The sequence below is a fragment of the Tympanuchus pallidicinctus genome, unplaced genomic scaffold (assembly GCF_026119805.1).
Source record: "Tympanuchus pallidicinctus isolate F22 unplaced genomic scaffold, pur_lepc_1.0 scaffold15, whole genome shotgun sequence".
In the NCBI taxonomy this organism is placed as follows: domain Eukaryota; kingdom Metazoa; phylum Chordata; class Aves; order Galliformes; family Phasianidae; genus Tympanuchus; species Tympanuchus pallidicinctus.
This window is the reverse complement of record NW_026294669.1, coordinates 21736337-21758414: the sequence shown is the minus strand read 5'-3', so window position 1 is coordinate 21758414 and position 22078 is coordinate 21736337. Positions and strand designations below refer to the sequence as shown.

The window sequence follows — 22078 nt, the reverse complement described above, 5'->3', positions numbered from 1 at the left end:
CTGCATGCTCACATAGAGACAGACTGTTCCCAGTACAGTGGGTTGTAACACAAGCCTTTCCCTTCTGCATTTTACCTGATGTAATTCTGTATCTTCCAGACTATAGAGACAGCAAACTGAGATGGGGGTTTATTTCTTTGCTACAAAGGCAGAGAAGATAAGATCACCCAATCAATATTTGACTGATATTCTGCATCTATACATGGCTTCAACTGATTACAAGGGATTAAGTTTAGAGAAGTTATTTTGGGTACTGGAGGAGCACTGATTTCTCTCGTTTTTCAGGACGACCTAATAGTAAATGAGGTTCATGGTTCTGGCAACAGGGCTCAAGTTATTCAGGCTTAAGCAGAAGCTACATCTGAGCTAGTGGATTTCAGCTATAGGCTGGAGCAGCACACCTCCGAAAACTTTAGCTTGATGTTGACTGACTGAGCTAGGTAGAGGTATGTGTTTAAAGCTCATTTTATTCTTCAGTTGCACAGAGCTCTTTTTTTCCTATATCTTTATGTCTTCCCCATCTGTTTCACTAATCCTTTGAGGGACTAATCTATATTGTGCATTCCTAATAATTGCTTTCCTGACAAAGCAGCAGTTGAAGGTATACTTACGATGCTAATTTAGTTTCATAAATAGCATCACCCACTCCCCAGTTAGTAGCCTGCATGTTGATTTCAGAGCTCCAAATTGTGTGTCAAAGGCTTGGAGAATTAGCAAAAATGAAAAACTGACACTAGCAATAGTAATATGACTTTTTTGGATCATGGAATGTAATCAAAGTACCTTAAATGAAAAGGCTAATCTTACGTTACTAAAAAAAAAAAAAAACAAAAAAAAAAAAACACCAGGAAATGTCATCATTTCTTGTTTGTTTGTGGCAAATCTCATTTTCACTGTCTTTCTATAGACCGTTATGAGAATCTTTTAACAAAATGTGATCATTTCAGTCCATTTTAAATAATATAAGCTATATTCAATAAATAATAAAGCTATTTTCAAACACTGCAGGGCCCGAGTCTGTTCGTCACTTGCAACTGCATAAAGGAAGAGGTACATGACCATGAAAACAAGCTCAGAACCCCAACTGTGATACCCACTTGTATCAGGCCTGATCACTTTTAAGTGACTTAGCTCAGAATGGGTAGCATGGACACCTCCATCAAGTGCAAGAACCAGCTTCGTAAGCTTATTACACATTCAAGTTACACAGCTTCCCGTCTTTCAAGCTATGCCTTGATTTTTAAATCCACTCACTGTTGTAGCCACTGCAGCTGCTAGTCTCTGCCGGCGTCGTGTTGTGCTGAACTGGCCCTTCGGTGCCGGCCCTTCCTGACAGTGAATGCAAGAAGAGAAGGAAGTAGAGAAAGAGAAGGGAAGGGGTGATGGACAGAGGAAGATATGAAAGGTGATCAGAAAAGGGAGAGGGAGAGTCTTTAAGTGGATTTCAATTTTGTTAACTCTTATGTCCTACACATTTTGAGAACATATCATATGTTCTCACCTGTGTATGCCAGAGACTTATATAGCTAGGTACTTCGCTAATGTTATCTCCAGAAGAGTTGGACTGCAGTGGACAAAAAAAGAAAAATTAATTCTATTAGCTTTTCTATTCAGAGTCATAATGCAATTATGGAATAAGAAAACAAAACAGATGCTATGGCATGGAAGAAAACTTAAAACAAAAAATCCTTCACTTCACCACCTAGAAGATGAATTCTGAAAGAGATCACTTGGCATTTGTGGAAGTGCATCAACTGTGGTTACCAAAGATGCACACATCTCAATAGTAAAATATGTGAGTATGTGCATTATAGGGAGCTTTCTTACATAAATACTCCTGTACACATTTCTGGCATTTCTCTGTCCATACTTGGGCTTGTGTTTCATTTTCACTACATACCATCCTTTTGTGTTCTGTAAGATCCTATTTCTCATTCTATACATTACTGAAGGCTTAGCTTTCAAAGCAGTTCAAAATCTCAGACAGAGTAGCACAAACAAAAACTAGGTGTTCCAACAACTGTTTTTTTTTGCATGCCTAACATATGGCTTCATCCTGCATAACTTCATTTTTACATTACTTATAATAAAATCCACCATGGTACATCAAAGTTGTGTATATGCTGCATGAAGTCTGCATGATGCAGAACAGCTCCATGCTTACCACAAAGCCCTTCTACTTAATGCCTAACATCATATCACTGTTTTGAAGTATTTGGATGAATTTATAACAATAAAAAAGCCACCTTATTATTATTATTATAGAAAAACATTTTCAATTCCTTTACATTCTTCTTAATCTATATATGCATTTATAGCCATTTCAGTGTTTTAAATTCATATACATTTTTCTCTTTCTGAAAGCAACTTGGGTATCAAAGGAATAGCAATGGTACTCAGACACTAGGACATCATGGTGAAGAACAGTATAATGTAGTTTATTAGGAGGTGGCAGAATTTAAAGCTCTTTGTGCTCTACAAAAGTATGTCTACACTTTGAATGAGAGTTCTGAACACACTATTACTGTTCAACTAATAGAGACAAATTTATACATACATGTACATAGCGACGCACAAATGTATATATTTAACACTCAAAAACTGCAAGATTCTGAATGCAGGTAGACACTACTAAAATTGAAACAAGGAGTTCCACAGAAGCACCACCCCCAAACACAACATAAAGTCCAGTAATTATCTGAGTTACAATTAATAACATGTCACTAAGTACTTATTTAATGCAAAGAGTAATAAACCAGGTTTAATTCATGATCTAGAAACCTCAGCAGAGCAAGCTGACTTTTCAAATCATTCTGTACTAAGTAGTTCTGCTAAAAAAAATTAAAAAAAATTCTCCTTCCATCTACCCTTGACTAAGTCTTGGAACTGTACTTCTCTGAGCACTGAAAGAAATTATATCAATGATAGTTCATTTTGCTGCTGTTCAGTACTATTTTTTTCTTCAAGATCTTTGACAATCATGGGAATGTAAAATTGTTCTTTAACCAAAAGTCAGTTTTTGTAGAAAAGAATGAATGCAGACTGATTAAGCTGTTGTTGCAAATTACTTTAAGACTTTTTAAAATAGACTTCTAAAAAATAAAATAAACCTCCCTTATATAAGCAACCCTTCTTCAGAGAAACAACCCAAGTCTTTTTCTCCTGAGAAAAGGCTTGTAAATTAAGCTGTTAATTCAGCAAAACTAAATCCCCAATTCTAAAAAGCACATATATACATGCTATGATTAATTTTTCTCAGTGAAGCAGCCCCACTTTTATCACGGAATTAACCACAGTAAGCAAAGTTATGTGCATACAGGACTAGTATACTTAAATGGCAAATAAACGTTTCTAAGAAACAAAGCAAGTAGAAGCAAGTAGACAAACTTGTCCTCACCATAAGAAGTACATTTAAAACTCTTTATACACCTTGCACTCATATTCTAGGAATGCGTTAGCAGGCACACAAAAGCTATCTTACTAACTCATTTTGACTACAATAGACATTAGATGGGAGAATTTTCTCATTGCATCTTACACAGTGGACACAGAGCTAGCAAAAATTACAGCATTGCTCCCTGCTATTTGTGAACAGAACACCTCATTTTCATGCTCTCTGGCTCTCAATCTCATACTGCAAAAGGTCCTTTTTTGGTAATTAATAATTCCTTATTCTACAATCAATTGGTGCGTATATTTCAAATGGAATTAATAGTCCATCTAGCTGGAAGTTAGTATGTTGTTATTAGTATTATCCCAAAAAACTAATGATACGTATGGAAGAAAGGGGAAAGGAATAGGGCAACAAAAGTTTTTTTGACATCAAATCTCTCAACTATTTAATAGCAAATCATGTGTACTGTCCGTGAAGAAATGATCACAAATTAGACAGTGATTCAAAGCAATGGATAATAGTTTATAAAGTGTTGGAGTAATCTTGAAAAAATTACCTATATGAAATGAAGCTAGAAAAAATGGTTAGTAGAAAAACACCACAGGAGAGCAAGCTTAAAAAAACAACTTCAACCTATGAGGAAATCCAGTGGAATAGCAGCATGAGCAAATTATGATTAACACAAGAGTCAGAAAGAGACCATCTTCCACAGAGCACAGCTTTAAACCATTCCTGGGACAGAATAGTCCTTGGAATTAAAAAGAGTGTACCGAGCCAATCAAGTTAGTTAACATAATAGAACAGCCAAAAAAAAAAAATCTTCATCCTGTACATAATTTAGAATTGTTTTGTTGTTTCTGTCTTCCTGCAAATTAATTTGTCAGTCAGTCATCAATCATTTAATGCTTTGCTCTAATAAAATAAGCTTTTTATTTTCCAGCCCTACACTTGTCAGGAGCCAAAGCTGCCCCAAGTTAAACAGAATTCACTATCTCTCCAGCAATGGCAGACGAAAGTAGAGCAGTGCTATGCATACAAACTCTCAGAGGAATCTGCAAAGTGACCCATAGCACCAACAGCATCCTGAGAATCAGGTGCCAAACTGAGTCTCCCACAGGAAGCCCAGCACAGTGTCACTTTGACAAGGCAATGGCAACTCAGGTACAGCTCACAATTCCTTGTGATCCTAGATCATCACGTATTGTTGCCTTAATAATTTATACTTTTTTTACTGAAGTTTCTTTAGACCTCTGTGGTATGAAAGAAGAACGTGGGTTTTGCTTCTGCCTTTCCAAAAATGCTTGCATCCATTTCCCTGGTATTTTTAGTAGCCTACCATTATTCAGCAACAAGGAAACACAGTGATCTTCCACATGCAGGTAATAGGGTATGACATCAACCACCAGAATTCCCTTGTTAATAAAGCTTGTTACACCTAACAGATATTTCTTGGTTCAGCATATTGTCCTTAATCTAGAATAACAGGTAGAAAGAAAAGTCACCTACTACAGCTGCAATCCAAGTTTCTTTCCTTACAGTCTTCCTTCCTTAAGATTGTCAGTCTTAAACGAGTCACAGAGAACTTCTTACTGTGTCTCTGAGTCACAGAAATTCCTTATTATGTCTCTGAGGAACATAGTAAAGGTTTTACAAGTCTGCATGAATTTCAAAGTACTTAAATTAATCAGAAGTTGCTGACATATTTATTCCACAGCAGACAGCACAGTGGTAATCGTTATCTCCTGAAGTCTGTGAAGTACAGTCTTCATTAACAGTTGCTCAGTTATAAAAATAAAGCAGTTTTTGGATTAGGCTTCAAAACACGCAGCTATTTCTGACAAAACACAGCAAGATTCCCTGGATCCAGAAGTGACATAGGGTTTCTATGCTTATTTCTGTGCTGCTTCTTTTCAGATCTAAGGCAGGATGATGTCAATTGTTATTTTTTTTCCATATGATTTATTCTTTGGTTTAATTCAATTTGTTTCCATAGTAGCCTGTTTCATAAGATAGGGCTCACTGGTAACATTCCTAGTACAGGTTTTGACAAAGGCAACTGGCACGTTTAGTATTTCATTCATGTTTTCTGCTCTTAGTTTAATGTCACGTGCTCAACTGTCCCTCTCTTCTAGTTTAAGATGGAAATACCAGAATCTTTGTGTGCTGCATGCCTATCATCTTTTTTGCACCTTAACTGAGTAGTGTTCAGCCTCTCTTCCTTTCCCTAGATGGCAATGTTTTCATATGAAAGTAAAATCAATACATTTTTCACTATCTTGTCTAAGTTTTAAACAACCAATTGAGATTTAATTTGCATCATCAGGAACATAAGAGACAGTACATTGAATTACTACTTTCAGTTAATATATCAGTTCATGCTTAAAAGTTAATCTAAAAGTAAAGTGAAAAGGAAAACATGAATTCAGTACCTGAAGTTGAATTTTTGCATCTTTGCTGACACTTTTTGTTCTCCATCGTCTTGTGACCCGCTTGTCTTTCTTTGAAATATCTACACAGTTAGCCTACATTACACAAATAGTTAAAAGCAACAAGGCACTATTAAGTTGACACAAGCAACACAGACAAGTTAGTAAAGAATTGTAGTGTTAGACATTGATAAATTAGAAAGTGAAGAAAAGAATGCTACTGCCATGACCTGCAACTACAGCAGTGACCAACTGTGGACACCTATGCCACTACTATTAAAAAAAAAAAAAAAAAAAGGTGTGTTCAACTCATTTATCAGAACAATTGGTACACTGTCTTCACAGCGCACAACATTTAGGAACAGATTTTGAAATCCTTATGGATTTCTATTTTCTCAGTGTCAGAGAAATGCTCAGCTCTTCCTGAAATGGTAAGTCTCCTCATTGGAACTAGTCTTTTCAACACAAAAACACCACTGGGAGACTTCAAAAGTCAAGTGGCCTGAGTGAAAAAGGAAGAAAGTATTTAAGATTTAAAATCTGCTGTTGCTTTCCTGTGGTCAAGAAGACAACTCACCATGAAGTGGGAAATGGTCCAGTGCTTTGAGCCTTTGTGACTATGCCCTCTTCTCTAGAACATAAAATGTCCTCCCCACCTTGAAGGTTTGAAACTGCACTCCTTAAAAACTTAAAATAGTATCTTACTGAGCACAGTAACAGCTCCTTAAGTATAATTTCAGTGTGTACATATAATTCTATTGTAATGGTTCTTAGTTCTGCTTTTGCAAATGACTTAATTATTTGATCCTTCCTATTTAACTCAAATTATCTTAATACATCTTATCCATTTACACTAAACACTATTAAACATGATTAAGATAAACACGATTAAGCCTTTCATCTAAGAGTTACTACAATTTCAGAAAATCAATTTTAAGTTAATAGAGAGCATACTTACAATACCTTTAATGCAACCAACAAATGCTTCAGCATGATTATTTATTATCAAATAGAATTACCTGCATGTCTGTGAAATTTGGTGCAGACTGAGTTCTCTGTAGTATTTCTAAATTTTGAAGAAGTTTACTGAGTTCCACAAGGTTTGACTGACAATGAGCAAGATCTAAAACATATAAAAGAAAAAAAAAAAACATTAGGTGCTTCAGTTCAGATGTTTTCTTTGCCATAATGTTCACCACTGGCATTTTATTGTACGACAAAAGTCAAATGCCTCAAATCTAATAGTAAAGCACCTAAGTAGTAGCCTTACTGTCAGAGATGCTGAGCACTTGTTATTTCTATGGCAGTCAGCAACAAGATTGGACCTTAAAACTTAAGCATACTTTAATAATGATATCCATTAATACTTTTTTTTTTTTTTTTTAATTTAAAAGCAACATCATAACACAAGCTAAGAGGGAAGTTCCTACTACAAGCATCTAGTTTATTACCTAAAGAGCTCCTCATAGGCATGTAGAGATGCTACTTAACCACTTCCATTGACTGTATGTTATTTCTTACCAACAAGACATTTTGCTAAAAGAGCAAGGCACAAAATGGTAAAGACTAACCTTCTGCACATCTGTCCATCTCTTCTGAGTCCTGCAACCAGGCTGCTACTTTACTCTGCCCAGTAGTGCAGGTTGCAGGAAGGCTGTTACTGCAAGGTATAGGAGATTGCCATGGGAAGCTATTTTGTTGTACCTAAGGTATAATAAAATGCTTACACTTATTGTTGCATGTATTGCTCAGTCAGTGTAATCACCATATTTTTTGAGATAAAAAAAAAAGTACACATTGTGATTTCAGTGACATCTGTGATTTGGCTATGTAGTCGCCCACAACACAGGTATTTCTGCACAGTATATTGGAGAATCAAACCAAAGACCTCACAAACTATGTTTGCTAAACACCACTTACAGAAGTTGTTGTTAAAGAGGAAGAAAACTACAGAACAACAGACAGATTTATCTAAGATGCAAAAAGCCAGAGCAAATTCTTCTGAAGACAATGAGTTCTGTGCACAATTTCTACAGCAGCCCATTAATGAAAGCTACTCCCAGCTTTTTGCTGGCTATCAGTTCCTCCAATGAAAACTCCTCTCTACTGGCACTCCAAGCAGAGCCCACTGAAATTCAGGCTTGCCCATGAACAAGTGCAGCAGGCATGAGTTTCCAACAAAAGGACACAACGTACCTTTCCATCTGGTACATTAGCAGCTGGTGAAGACTCTGTAGTAGAGGCTGAGGGGAATATATGGAAGCTGGCATCTCTCGGAGATCTCACAATCTCATTCTGACGGTACAACCGGTGGTGGCGTAATTTTGAAACCCATGCATCAAATGTATCCTGGGACTTCACCTACAAAGTAACTCATTATAAAGAAGCATTCAAAATAACACTCTTTCTCCCACAGCAGATTTTTCCTAATTACTATTATGTATTTCCACTGTGGATGAAAAGAGAATACATATTTGATGTATCACCTTCAGATGATAAATGTGCTCTTCCGTATCAAGATCTATTCTGCGAGCCTTCTTCTTAATGGACATAACTGATAAGCCTACATCAATGCTTCCATGTACTTTGCCCTTCTGTATCTGAAACCAAAAGCAAAGTACAAAATTGCTAGTATCATGTATTTCATTATAATTAACAGCAAAATACCTGGTGCTGAAATGTTTCCTGTTTTTAGGAATATCTTACATAAAGATGCATAAAAGTTAAAACCTGTATTCAAACTAAAAATTTCCTCCTTTTATAGATGAGAAAAATATCTCACAACTGCAGAGCCAATTCCAAATGAAAAGTGTGATGGTTCACACTAGCATATAACTACAGGTTAAGTGAGAAGCTGAGAAAATTAGACAGCACTTAGCTCCCTGCTGATACTGCTTGATGGTTATTGGTGTCTAATTTAATACTACCCCTTATATCTCGATGCATCATAATCACTTTTCTGTCCTATCCACATACCTCAAAATAATCAGCTCTCCCTGACATCAACATTAAAAAGGTACAATATATGCTCAGGCTAATCTTTGAAATATCTTCATTAAGTTAACTTCTATTTTAACTTCTAAAGTTAATTTCTATTTTTACTGAAGTAATAAAAGGCAGAATCTGGGGGAATATAACAACCTAAATCTTACATGCTTTCCATATTCAAATCTCTCTTTGAATCCACCAACAACTTTCATGTGTATGCTTGTGATAAAGGTGCCTAGTATGAGAATGAGCAGGTTGAATTCTAACAAATTTTAAAATAGTCTTCAGCTTTACTTACATCAATTGGTGACTTTGAATATTTTAATAGTCCATTATCCAGGACGAAAAACCTCTGAAAGTGGAAAAAAAGATTTTTTTTTCTTAATGATCAGATGCAATTTAACTGTGCATGATAATTTACCTACAAATGAAAACAACTTTGTAACAACTAAGGACTGTTTACAGGTTGGAAAGAGCATAAGTATGGTAGCAAATTTTTTCTTTCCTCTTTGATAACAACTATCTTTTAAGTGTGAAAACCTAGATTCTGTTTCCAACAGTATACTCTATGTTGAACTTTAGGAATGTTACTAATTAAGGACATTTTTTCTGTTTTCCAGCCAATTCAGTAAGGTCTACTAGAAAGACAACATAGGCAGAAAGAGATAAGTCTTTTTCATTGTTTTCCTCCTGTTTTCTTCCCAAATAAGATGGTCATGTTTCAACATAACTGCTTCCTCCCTACATATCTCCCAACATAACAACATTCCTCCCTATCCAGAAGCTGACAAGCTTTTCCTAGTGCAAGATCTACATCCTGGAAGGAAGACCCACAGATGGGTACTCCTGTGGTCTTCTGTGGACTCCAGCTGGGAAGCGATGCAAGCTGTGAGACACAGCTCTACCATCCAAAACTTTGCACTCGCAGCAGACCTTCGTACAGTGAAGTAAAGATGAAGCCGTGATTTATGCTCCTTATACTTTTTCTAGATGTAAGCTAGCTGCGGTAGTACAAGTGGAAATATTACAGTATTACCAGCAACAGACCCTGGTCATTGGAGGGTTTGTGTTTTGTACATTTGCAAGTGATACGGAGCGAGTCACTGTATCTTCATTGGTGCAGCTACAAGGAATAGGCAAATTGAAGCTAACATGACAATGCCTATCTGCACAAGTGCTACACCTTTATTTTTCTGAGCAGCTTTTCCCTACAGCAGAGAGCAGAATCCTCAATTCACCATGCTTCTCCAACAATTAAAGCTGCTGTAGCTTGTGAATACTAGACGGCTCTAGCTGCATTGCAGACAAGTTAGCACAGCATTTGGCACACAGCATAAAGATGCAGCCTGGCAGGAAATGTAGATGTTTACTGAGATTCACTAACTTGTGTTATCAACACGCAAGTAATACAAACTACTTGATATTTTCAGAGCCTACCCTAAAGCACTAATTTATGTTAATGATCTGGAACACAGCAAGTTATTACGCAAGACTCTTTAAGCTGTCTGATACGGAAGAGAAGGATCACATTTGCCTGACACGAACCTGTTGAACTGACATTATGAGCAGGGTCAGTACTTTCATGGCAGAAAATATTTCCTAAAGATGCCTCTGGAAATAATGTCAGATGCACAACCAATGGTACCAAGGTCTGACACAGGGCGATAAAATTCCAGCTTTGCTGGAGGTGTAGCTTCTCAAATAAGATGTCAAAACAACAGGTTGTGAAGTTTTAGTTTTACTACGTATGGTCATCAATGGACTAAAGAAGAACACAGTGTTAATTCCCTATTTTTCTGCTTCTGTAGGCTCCATATACCAATGACCTTTTATCACATCACATTTCAGAGCACACAGCATTTCAGAAGCAGATGAACTACTACATAAGTTGAACTACTACATAAGTTGTACATGTTGTAACTGGTATGCTAATAAAGCACACTGACAGCCATCAGAATTTGACATACCCTGTTCAACAGGCAGAGGATTCCATGGCTTTGCTGTCAGGTCACTAACAGCATACAGTACAACCACTGTGGATTGTACTGTCTCTGGAACTCCTTACTGTGCTCTCAGCACAAAGTAGTGTTACAGAAATTCTAGCTAAATTCTAGCTAAGTAAAACAAAATCAAAACAAAATAAGGTTGATAGGTCAGCAGAAAAAAATAAAAGAGTAGCAGACAGGTCAAAATCTTGTACTGATAATCCAGCATGTGGACACATTAGTATAACATTCACAAAGAACAGAGAAATTAGAAAAACTGTGTTTTATACTAATACAGTGTGAATATGAACACAGACCTAAATTGCATTAAAAGGCAAAGTTAATATTTTACTAGGAATAAAAAAAGCCATTTATAAAAGTAGGTTTCACTATTCTTCACAATACAATGCTGTGTCCTAGAAAATGACCGTTCTTGATCTACTCCAATGTGCAAAATACAGGTAGGCATCAATAACCAAATCTTGTTAACAGAGAATTCAAAAGAAGTGCAATTATTATGCTATAAAATACAGGCAGAAGACATAATGAACACTGCATTTAGGGCTAACAAAAAGTAAATGTTCATAAAGAAATGTCTCCACATTAACTAAATAGAAATAGAAGATTCAGGGTTTGGGTTTTTTTCTGTTTTATTTTGTTGCTGTTGGCGTTTGTGATGGTGCTTTGTTAAATAGTCATGCTTCATGTCCACAAAGAAGATTACAGACACACTGACAAACAATTCAGGGACAGGGATGAGCAAATCTGCCCAGCCAGGAAGGCTGAAGGGAAAAGTACTTCAGGGGATGCTCTCCAGTAAGAACTCCTTGGTTCACACCAAACCCTGCTCGGCTCTTATAGAGTCTTGGCTGCTTCCATGTAAACTCAATTCAAACTTACACTGCACAGCTATGTTTTGTTATAATGTATTCAGAAGAATGAAAGCAATATTGGCTAAACCTCTTAAAACACAAGGCATCTACTGTATTATTTACACTGTCTGCCTGGATTTTGAATATAACATTACACAGCCAGCCCTGCAACATTGAAGCCACAAAGCTGTGTGTGCAGACTAATTCTTTGTACACTCTGAAGATAAGGTCATTCACCGAAATTCTGGGCTTTTATTTGTCAGTCATCCTCCATTGTATTTTCTCTAGGCAAAAAATTTCAAACCGTGAAAGGAAGCAATAATCCTTTGACCGTTTTATGAGAACTTTACCTTGTGCCAACCTTTTAAGGGCCATTTTCTCTTTTTCAGCATGAAGCCTTCATGTTTGTCTGGCTTCTGTACATGAGTCTGGCCAATTTTCAGACCCTCTATGATTTCCCAACTGTCAGGCTCCTGGTGAAAAAGCATGAACACATTGATTAATAACTGTTCGAACACATGATGTAAAACTGCATTTATATGCAGCACAAATTCTGTAGCACAAAACAAAGATTATCTCTGCATAGTAAGAGCTAAAAGATTCAACGGATGTTGTAATTGGAGCATGGGCAGAATTTGCATGTTCAAAACTTAACTTTACTCAGAACGCTCCTCTAAAAACAGTGAGATCATGAGATGAAATGTAGATATCTTACTGTTAAATACATGGGAATATATTAACAGTGTACTTTGTACTGTGCCCTGATCATAAGAATATGTAAGCTTTCTTATCTCTAGCATACAATCTGCACTGATTTTGGATACTCCTAATTTTCCTTAAAATCTGAAGTTCAAGCAGAAGAGGTTGACTTGTGGTTGGTCTTCAGTGGCAGTTTATGAAGCAGAGTTGCAGAGGCTATTTGCACCTTAAGAAATACATAAAAGGAAATTAAACTTTATCAAAGTTTCTTGTCATTCATTTTCAATACATTAAGGGAAAAGCTGTGGAAAGCTAACTAATTTTCTCTCGAGAAAAGTATATGAGCTGCATCGTTTCAGACATAACCAGCTGTATAGACCTTTCTGAGAGCCAAGCACATTCCTTGCACACAGAGCTTGTTATGCATGACCACTTCCACAACTCAGGTCTGAGTTGTGAAACATCATAGTGAACAGCTACAGGACAACGCTTTCAGTGAGAAAGTCATGCCTTTATTCACATCCCTTGCTGCTATCGTAATCAATAAATGTTGCAAACTAGCATTTTCTCAGCTGTCACAACTCTCACTCATAATACATAAAGCGACTGCAAGAGGGAAGAGGTCATCAAACATTTGAAGAGAAACAGAAATTCTTCCCTCCATTTCCCATGAACCTGCTCACAGCCAAAAACCATCAGCCCTGCCTGTGTTACAGAGCTTCAATACCATCAATGTCACTATTGTGAAAATATGATTATAAATATAACACCAAACTTTATGTTTACAAACCTGAATAAGAAGTTGCTAGCCTAACTAGGATGAAAAGTTCTGTCCCAAGTAACACTTACTGCTGTAAGTTTTAATAAAAATTTTAGCTCTGTTTAACTTCCCCTGTATAACTGCAAATTGAAACTATCACGGGGCCAGTAAACACAGTTCAAAAACCATCACTTTGATTTCACTGTGTTTTGAGATGATATTCTATTTCCATTACTCAGCAGGAAGTACATTTGCATTATTTTTTCCCCATGAAGCACTTGGCTCTTAAGGGGGGAAATTAAACTATGAGTCCCCTGGGGCAAGCAGAGGATCTCTTCTCTACTCTGCCAACTGACTCCTGATATTGATTTTTCCTTTAGAAAATCAGCTGTGGGCATAAGTCTTTTATCTACCAGATAACATCAGTATTGATTACTTCTCAACCAGAAATCACACAATCTCATAGAGCTATTTATTTAACCGAAAGGCCAGATACAGGAAGACATAATAAGCCATTATTCAGTGCAATAACCATTAGCTGCCTTTTGCTGCACCAGTGCCACAAGCTGTTATATAGCCACCCCTAACCATCCTAACTGCAGCTCACTTCATCCACGTTTATTATGATGAGATGTGCCAAGTATGAGGCACACTGTGCCACAGAGCATTCTACTGCAAGAGCAGCCAGAAAGGGGAAAACAGAGTGACAACAAAGGTTCCTCATCTGATACTGGATCATTCAAAGCACAGCTTTACCATTTCAGTACTTCTATGGTTCACAGCACATTAAGTGAACAGCAGCTCTGCACGGAGCAGCAGGATCAGGGAACACAGGCAGATCTTACAGGCCTGGCTCTGCACATGCCCCTGATACTGGCAAGAAGGGACTTTTTAGTTGTTTTTGTTTGTTTGTTTGTTTGTTTTCCCAATAAGACAGGGCAATTTCACTTTTACATAGTTGAATAGCATGCATCATGTTGAATATGTTTTCCCAAGTATCACGAGTTACAGATATTTAATTTCAGCTTTTATTTTCTGCCAAGTATTCTATCACAGCACCCTCACCTTTTAAGAAACAAACTTGCTTTTTTATACGAAGTAACTTAAAATGAAGCCTTCTTTAATCAGAATTGGACTTATTTAGAATCGGCCCTTTCAGATTTCAGGAATTCAGCCCAGAGGACACCAGCTACAAAGCACTGCATGTGAGGGTGCATCATTCAGGAACTGGTGCTGTTACCTCTATGGTTCTACTGAAGAGCTCAGCAACGGTTTCAAGCTTCAAGAGACCACCTCAAAAAATACAATTAGGAGGAAAGTTCTATGTATTTTTAATCAATATCATATTGATTAGTAGTGCTTTAGGACATGGATATGGTTGTTGTTATTTTTTCTGATTGGACTGGAACATTGCTCAAAGCCTCTTCTAGCTCCATATTCTGAGATAGTCAGTCTTGCTCCTGGGAGACATTCACAGAATGGCGGAAAAAACCATCTCCGCAACCACCCAAATCCTTAATTTTGTTAATACAAAATCTAATAGAGATTACTAGCCTCTCTAACACTTTAGGCAGTAAATAGGCTCAAAATGCATTCAGTGGCAGAACCATAAAAACCGATAGCCTGAAGCTTAGTCAAACTACACTGTAAGTACAAAAGGAGAAACAGTGCCTGGATCCCAGCCTGTACTCTTGCTTACCTTGGACAGAGAGATAGGGTCTGTTTCAAGGAACTGCTTGCTTAAGGAAGGGTCTGTGCTTCCCGAAGAAGCCTTCCGTTCCAAAATATTAATGCTCTAAAAAAAAAAACAAAAACAAAAAAATGAAATAATCCTAAAGACGACCACTTATCATTCAAAGGTATTCAATGGTATTTGTATGCATTAGAAATGCATATCGAGTAATGAAGGACTGATCACACAGAATATAGAGTATATTAGAGAGTATATGATGGATAACAAAGCCTAAAACTTTACATAAGCATAGTGGCTCAAAACTTATATAAAGTACTCTCTATGCATAACAAAGTTAATCTTCCAGGGCAACACATCTCTTTCCTGCCTTTCTTATTACCAGCCTTAAAATTAATGACCCTGCTTGGCCTAGAAATGAGCGGGAACTAAAAAAAGACTGGCAAGAACTGCATTACTTGCCTTTCCTACAGAGGTTCAAAGTGTTCCCAGCTGGACCTATCACCTTTTCTGCTGAGCTGAAACACTGAGTGTATATATCATACAGTAGGAACTGCCACACATTCACTTCCAAAACAAAACATTACAGGAAAAGCATTCCTTGGCTTTTTCTTACTGGCTTCTCAAGTCATGCAGTAACATGGGCACAGCTTATTCACAAGATCTGCCACAGGGTCTATGCTGACAAGCTTGCTGGTGAACATTAATTGAGCAAAACAACCTTCAACCATTACAGCTGTTACAGCCCATTTGCTCCATTTTGCATACTGTCTGATTGGAACAATTTTGCAACATCCCATGTTATCAGTTGGTGAAAATTGCTGGTACCTCTGTGGCATGATATGAAACTACTTCATTTCTAGCACATGTAGCACAATGATGGATTGTGGCAATTACAGTTCTCTGAGATATGTAGGTTTTTGTCCACTGAAAATTACAATTACAATTTTTTGTTCTCAAATCAAGCTTCCTTATATTCACCAGAGAAGAGACTGGAGACGCTACATAGGTACAAGCAAGTGTAGAAACTATCAGGGAATATAAAAATACATACAAACAGCAGAATAAATGTTATTATTTATACAGATAACTAAGTACATCAGGACCATATCTGAAATAAATTAGAATAAACACAGCTATTCAAAGAAATGCACATTTTACACAGGCTCCAGAGCAACTGACTGTTCTTTTTCAGTTTGCAACTGTGAACAAATGGAAATACATGGGAACAACCTCTACCATCAGAGGAGATCAATAAGCACCCCTGCCACAGTACAACAATAATTGGTGCTTATTTTCAGTTACTGCAATTTAATTTTACAGCCAAAAATAATAAAGGAAAAACAGCTGGGTTATGTTGCCCACCCCATTCCTTGGGCCAACAAGGAGAGCTTTGCCATCCATGCTTGAAATTTACTGTTTTATCAGAGAGAGACCAAACTTGTTAAGCCCAATGACCACTATCAGACAGCTGAGAAAATGGCTGTATTTTTTTTTAGCACAAGTTCCTACACTACATGTCGAACAATATATTTATTTGACCTCAGCATAACAATACTAAAGGAAAAATACAACAAAATGATATGGCTGAACAGATTTAATGCTACATTTGCACAGAGCATCAGATTTGAACAATATACAACCAACATATGCTTTTCCAAGGAAGGTTAAAATGCCTCAATTATCACAATCAGGACAACTCCCAACTTCCTCACCAGTTCTGCTTGGCAGTTGGGAACCACTCCATCTTGAGATGGAGCAATGCCCAACACAGATGTTCTGAAGGCCTCGCATCTAGCAGCCAATGCAGTTTGTTGTTACATAACTGCTATTTCATTTTGTAAAATATTTAGAGTGGAGCAACCCAGCAGCCCCTGGCTTGCCAGATTTCCAGTGACATTTTCCACTGCATCATTTTAAGGCGAAGTTTGTATGTTTTGGTTCCTCTCTTTCTTTGTATTCTTAATCAGCCCTGTTATTACAGTTCCACTACAGTTGAAAAAATATGTGATCAGCTAATGGCACCTTAATGAATGCTGACATTTTCAACTATTTGTTTGCAATTCAGAAAATGAACACTTACAATTGCCTTCTTTACACTCCTTGTTTCAACAAACGTTAACTCATTTACTGTAAATACTTGCTTTCCGGTTCTTTTCTGTCATAGCCACTGTTACAATGACACAAAATCCTTCCTTTAAATCTGTGACATGTCTCCGGTATAGTATTAAAATACATCCTTTGGCATAAAATGTTTTCCATTAATTTAGGCTATATTTCTGCAGAATTACTACTGGAAATTACACTGTTGGAAGTTATTTGGCATTTTGAAAAGCAGCTCCTTCTTTGATGCAGGAATTTCTTTACGCATTTATCACAAAGAAAAAAATATTTAAATCTAAATGTTATCTTTTCTTTCCTTTAAACAAGAGAAACAGAATCAGTAAAGTGAGCTGCTGAAAAAAAAGTAAACAGGAAGTCAACATATGCAGAACACAAATGTTGATTCTGCCCTGTGTTCAGTTCACATCACTTCCTAAAGGAAGCTGATGGAAAAGAATAATGATGTGATGACATTTCATATCCTCACGTTCTCTAGAAGGCAAGAATAGATAGAAAATGTATCTTACAGCATCTTCTGCATATTTTGACTCTGTATAATTGACACTAATATCAATTTTGTCTCCTACTGAAGAGGTCAGTGACCCATTCAACTTATCTACCCAAACAACATTAGCTCGGAACCTCTGGTCTCCATCAGGTCACAGAGGCTGCAGACCCTAATGCTTCTTAGGTAAATATGACTTCCCTCTGGAAAAAAAAACCAAAACATTCAAATGTGTATTCAAAGGGAAAAGTAATTAGAGATAGGAAATCCAATGAAGGACACATCTGGCACTCAGGTCTCTATTGCTGCTTTGCTGCTTAATTATTTAATGAAATTAATAGCATTTAATGCAATGAGCTCTCTCATTCAGTTTATAATTTACTGACTTTCAAGAAAAAGACAAGCTGGTGAGGAATTTACCACTCACATTGGGCTAAGACTCTCTTTATTTCAAAAATGGGCACAACATGACAAAGAATTGGTGGGTGACTGTTCTTGCTCACAGCATTCAGCAGCCTTCAACACTCATAACCACAAGACGTTAATTGACACTTCAGCATCAATGCAAAATAAAGCTTTTCTCTCTTCTGGTGGTGGTTTGTTGTTTTTTGCTGTTTTGTTTTTTGTTTTTGTTTTGTTTTTTGTTTTGTTTTTGTTTTTAATCCAGAGTAATAGTCTGTGCATTTTTTTTTAATCTGCTGTTTTCACTGGCATTGTTTTTACAATCTAGATACCCCTGCAAAGACTTATGCCTGTATTTCAAGCCCACATCATATGAAGTGAAACACTTAATCACTTGCTGTCATCTAAAAACAGAGCATTTTCCAGTTACCTGAAACACAACAGCAGTAGCAGGGTAAATGCAGTTTTGATACCTTCTAAATAGAGCTCTGATAAATGCTGAGTTGCTTTGCAATATTACTCGCAAAAGTAATAACCTTGAAATTTGCTTTTATCTTAGGCTGCTCCTCGGGCAGGTCTGACTTTCCTTTAGTTGATGCTAGAATAAAGACAAAGTCCCAGATATCACAGAGAAGGGTGATCACAAAGCAAAGCAACCTTGCCTCTAACACTGTATCTCTCCTTCCTTTCTTTCTGTGTATTTTTTTCTTCATGTGAAATCACTGTGGTCCTACAGAAATATCAAGGATTTTTGCTCTGCAGGTTTGTCATCAACTCTTTCTGGAGTTCTATTTTTGCATTTTAAGGCAGTATGTTACACCAATGCTTTTAGCCTCTGGAAGCAAAGGATCCTTTACTTTTAGAAGAAACTTTCAATAAGCTGAAGTTCTTGCTTCTCTGATGAGTTTCTTAGAGGAAGGCATTTACAGAACTGGGCAAAGCAGAGAAGAGCTGTCATCATGCCAGCAATCAGTTGGAGTGACAGTGGATTTGGGATGACTACCAAATCATAGCCCAAGTCTTTAAATCTTTTACATTTTAGATTTTGACAAGATTTTAACTCAAAAAAAGCACAACAGATAAACTGGCAATATCTGACAGAAAATGTAAGTGTTCACTAAATGATACAAAGCTTTATTATGACCATTGAAAAATCACAATTGAAAGGATTGATATTTCTCTAAACAGCCCCAGAATACATTTTATTAATGCTGACGTAGCTAGCAAAAGAAAATAAGGGGAAAAAAATCTCCATAACAGAAGATTTCTGTGCTGTACTCATATATTAACTAATTCAAGAATCCATGGTGATAGGCCTTCAGAAAATATATACGGTTTTCACTCTAATAAATGGTTGCAAACAAGTTTAATGTAAATCAAGTACCATAAAGTTGGACACTCATCTAAAAGCGCAAAATACTACTGAGGAAGAAAACACACTTGTGACCGAACAGCTTCATTTCCAATGCTAGGGTATTTAGGAAAAAACAGACTCTGGTACAATAAATAATTTTACTATGGCATGCACTTATTTTGCCTAACACATTTCTGAGTCTTGAATATGGATCCTTCCAATCTTGCACAAGTATCTTGCAAACAGAAGCCTTCATACCATGCCTGCCATCATCTCCATTTTTTATTTTGTCTTTTATCTCCACTGAAGTAATGAAACCAAAATCATGCTTCCTTTTCTCTTGAAGAAATCATAAACATCACTTTGGAAGCACTGGACTTGTCAGAATTTGTGCTTGTGTGTACATACACATACACACACCCCTCATCAATAGCAGCCCTTTAGGGATCAAGTTAGAAAATGAGTGCTTACTGTAATAATCTCAATGTTTGGGGACACTTGAGTAGTATGACTTCTATTATTTTATGTAAAAGCTGACCTTTTAGCTTACATTGTCAAGAAAAGGAAGGGAAACATGCCTATGCAGGCACAAGCACAGCAGAGGGGGAAAAACGAGACAAAGAGAGCAGGAGTGAACATGTTCTAAAAATAGTACTTTATCTATCTTAATTTGCATGGGTAATTGAGCTTTTATGCAAGCAATTTCCTGTGTTTTACAACAGAAGATAGCTACACAGGCCATTTCTAATCAAACTGACAGTCTAAAAAGAAATCTCTCCAGTGCACGCCTGTGAACCCCACTGTGCCCCCATACTTCTGGAGGCAAGGTAATTCCAACAGCCATGTTGGTGGGCTCAGACACATATGGAACAACACTTTAGGTACATATATACAATTACTCTCAACAACTGGATCACTTGTAGACAATTGCTCATGGATTAAATTCACTGTAATAAGTGACAAATAAGGAATCTGGTAGGCCTGGGAGTTATGATTTCAATGACAAGTGCTATATCATTGAACATTCACAGTGGTGGTCCTATATCTTCCTAAGTAACTCAATTCCTCCTTTCAGACATTTTTTTTCAGATGCTGAAATAAAAGCCACTGTCTTCTTAACGTAATGAAGCTTTACAGACTGTGTTAAATGCAGAGAATTATAAAAAACCTACAGAGTAGAAGCAGTTAGCTGATTTAAAAATTAATTGCATGTTTTTGTTACTAATTTCACCACTTCATTCTTTAACTCCCTTAGATTAATTGTTTGCTCCAGTGAGTTGCTGCCATCTAAAGTATTTAACACTTCCTGCACTAATGCTGCTTCATCTGTGTTATTCTGAAGAGAGTTAATTAGGAAAGAGACAGCAAAAGAGAATTACTTTACTGCAACAACAGTACTCGGAATTTAATAGCACCTTCAATTTGAAACTCTGAAAGAGATTAGCAATTATTGAAATAATTCTCACAAACTATTGAGAAGTTAAACTACTTGCAAAAGTCTACACTTTGCTGCAGCACAAAGTTAGGAATAAAGTTCACTGTTGTCAGGTCTGTATGTAACTACCAACAGCTATCTGTCTTTGATTTCCTTTCCTTTAAAGTCATGGAGTAACAAAACCAAATGAAATTTACAGGTAACCACAAGAATTTTTTTCACCATGTCACAACAGGCTGTCAGCAGTGAGCAAGAGTACTTTGAGCATCTACTCAAATATAGGATATAAACGTTCCCAGATTTCTACATTGGAATATATTACACTGTGCTGCAGTCTTGTGTGAGCAACAACTTCTGACGCAAACCAAACAGACAGGCAGAGATGAAGAGCCATCAGCCATATTGTCATTATTTATGAGTCAGAAATCACTCAGACAAAAAAATGTCTTTGATATTGTAGCACTGATCATAAGTGTTCATAAAGAGAAAGTTGAGTTTGAGGAAATTCAATGTACTAAAAATAAAACCAAAAAAAGCAACCATGCAAGCGTTAACATTCTTCAAGTCCTTTCATCAGCTCTCACACATCCAGTTATTCTGAGTGTCCCAGAAAAAGTATCAAATATGCTAAATGGAATGCTGCAATGAAAAGAGAGATTCTTTCAAATGACTTGAATTGCCAGCAACCACGATGAACCCGTGTACGTGATGTGCCTCTTTCTGCCAACCTATACTATCAAGCAAAAGGTGCTGAAATATTTTAAAACAATCAATCAAAAAAAAATCTTTTTCCTTCGTAGCCTCCATTTTTCAGTCTACACATATGGCTAAAACACAGCATCGTTTGAAATATGAAAGCTCTCCTATTAGAAAGATGACCATACAAAGCTAAATGCAGCAGAACTAAAAGCTATTCTTTTATGTTTGCTGTACGGTTTTGTTGAAACAGTAATGGGACAGAAAGCAGCAGAAAGATAACAGCTGATCATGCCTCCTTCCTAAAAGAACAAAAAGAAAACTGAGACATTAGAAAACAAGCCTCCACATTGAAAACAGCAGATGCTGCTAAATTCACTTTCCATCACATATTAGCCATCCTTTAGACAGTGGTAAGAAAAGTCAAATTCTTGTCTTTGTTCAAAACTTTATCATTATTATTTTATTTTTTTTTTTTTAATCTTCTTCTACAACACACACTTTGTTCTGTGACCACAGGTTTAATAGCCAGGGGTCAGGCCTCAATTTACTAAACCATGTTAACCTTACAACATGCTTTCCTTCTCAGCACAGTATTACTGCCTACACATTGCAGTGAATATTTAACAATATAAACTGCAGTATGACTTGCGTACTTAGTCAAGAATTAAAATACAGAACATTCACAAAGACTTAACAATCACCAGACTGAATACATAACATAAGCTTTTACAAAATGTAACTGCACTTCCTACAAACAGTGCTAGTC

The 22078-nt window shown here is 36.7% G+C and overlaps 1 protein-coding gene across 1 annotated transcript in view; it reads right to left on the bottom strand.

Moving 5' to 3' along the window:
- The window catches only part of OSBPL6 (oxysterol binding protein like 6), an 80514-nt gene that overhangs the window by 23844 nt on the left and 34592 nt on the right, over positions 1-22078 (bottom strand). The window contains exons 3-12 of the mRNA XM_052675572.1: positions 14824-14919; positions 12016-12138; positions 9107-9160; positions 8307-8420; positions 8017-8181; positions 7392-7524; positions 6840-6943; positions 5824-5916; positions 1502-1564; positions 1255-1329 (exon numbers count right to left, since the gene is read on the bottom strand). Coding sequence (XP_052531532.1) covers positions 1255-1329; positions 1502-1564; positions 5824-5916; positions 6840-6943; positions 7392-7524; positions 8017-8181; positions 8307-8420; positions 9107-9160; positions 12016-12138; positions 14824-14919 — 1020 coding nt within the window. The remainder of the gene's footprint in view (positions 1-1254; positions 1330-1501; positions 1565-5823; positions 5917-6839; positions 6944-7391; positions 7525-8016; positions 8182-8306; positions 8421-9106; positions 9161-12015; positions 12139-14823; positions 14920-22078) is intronic.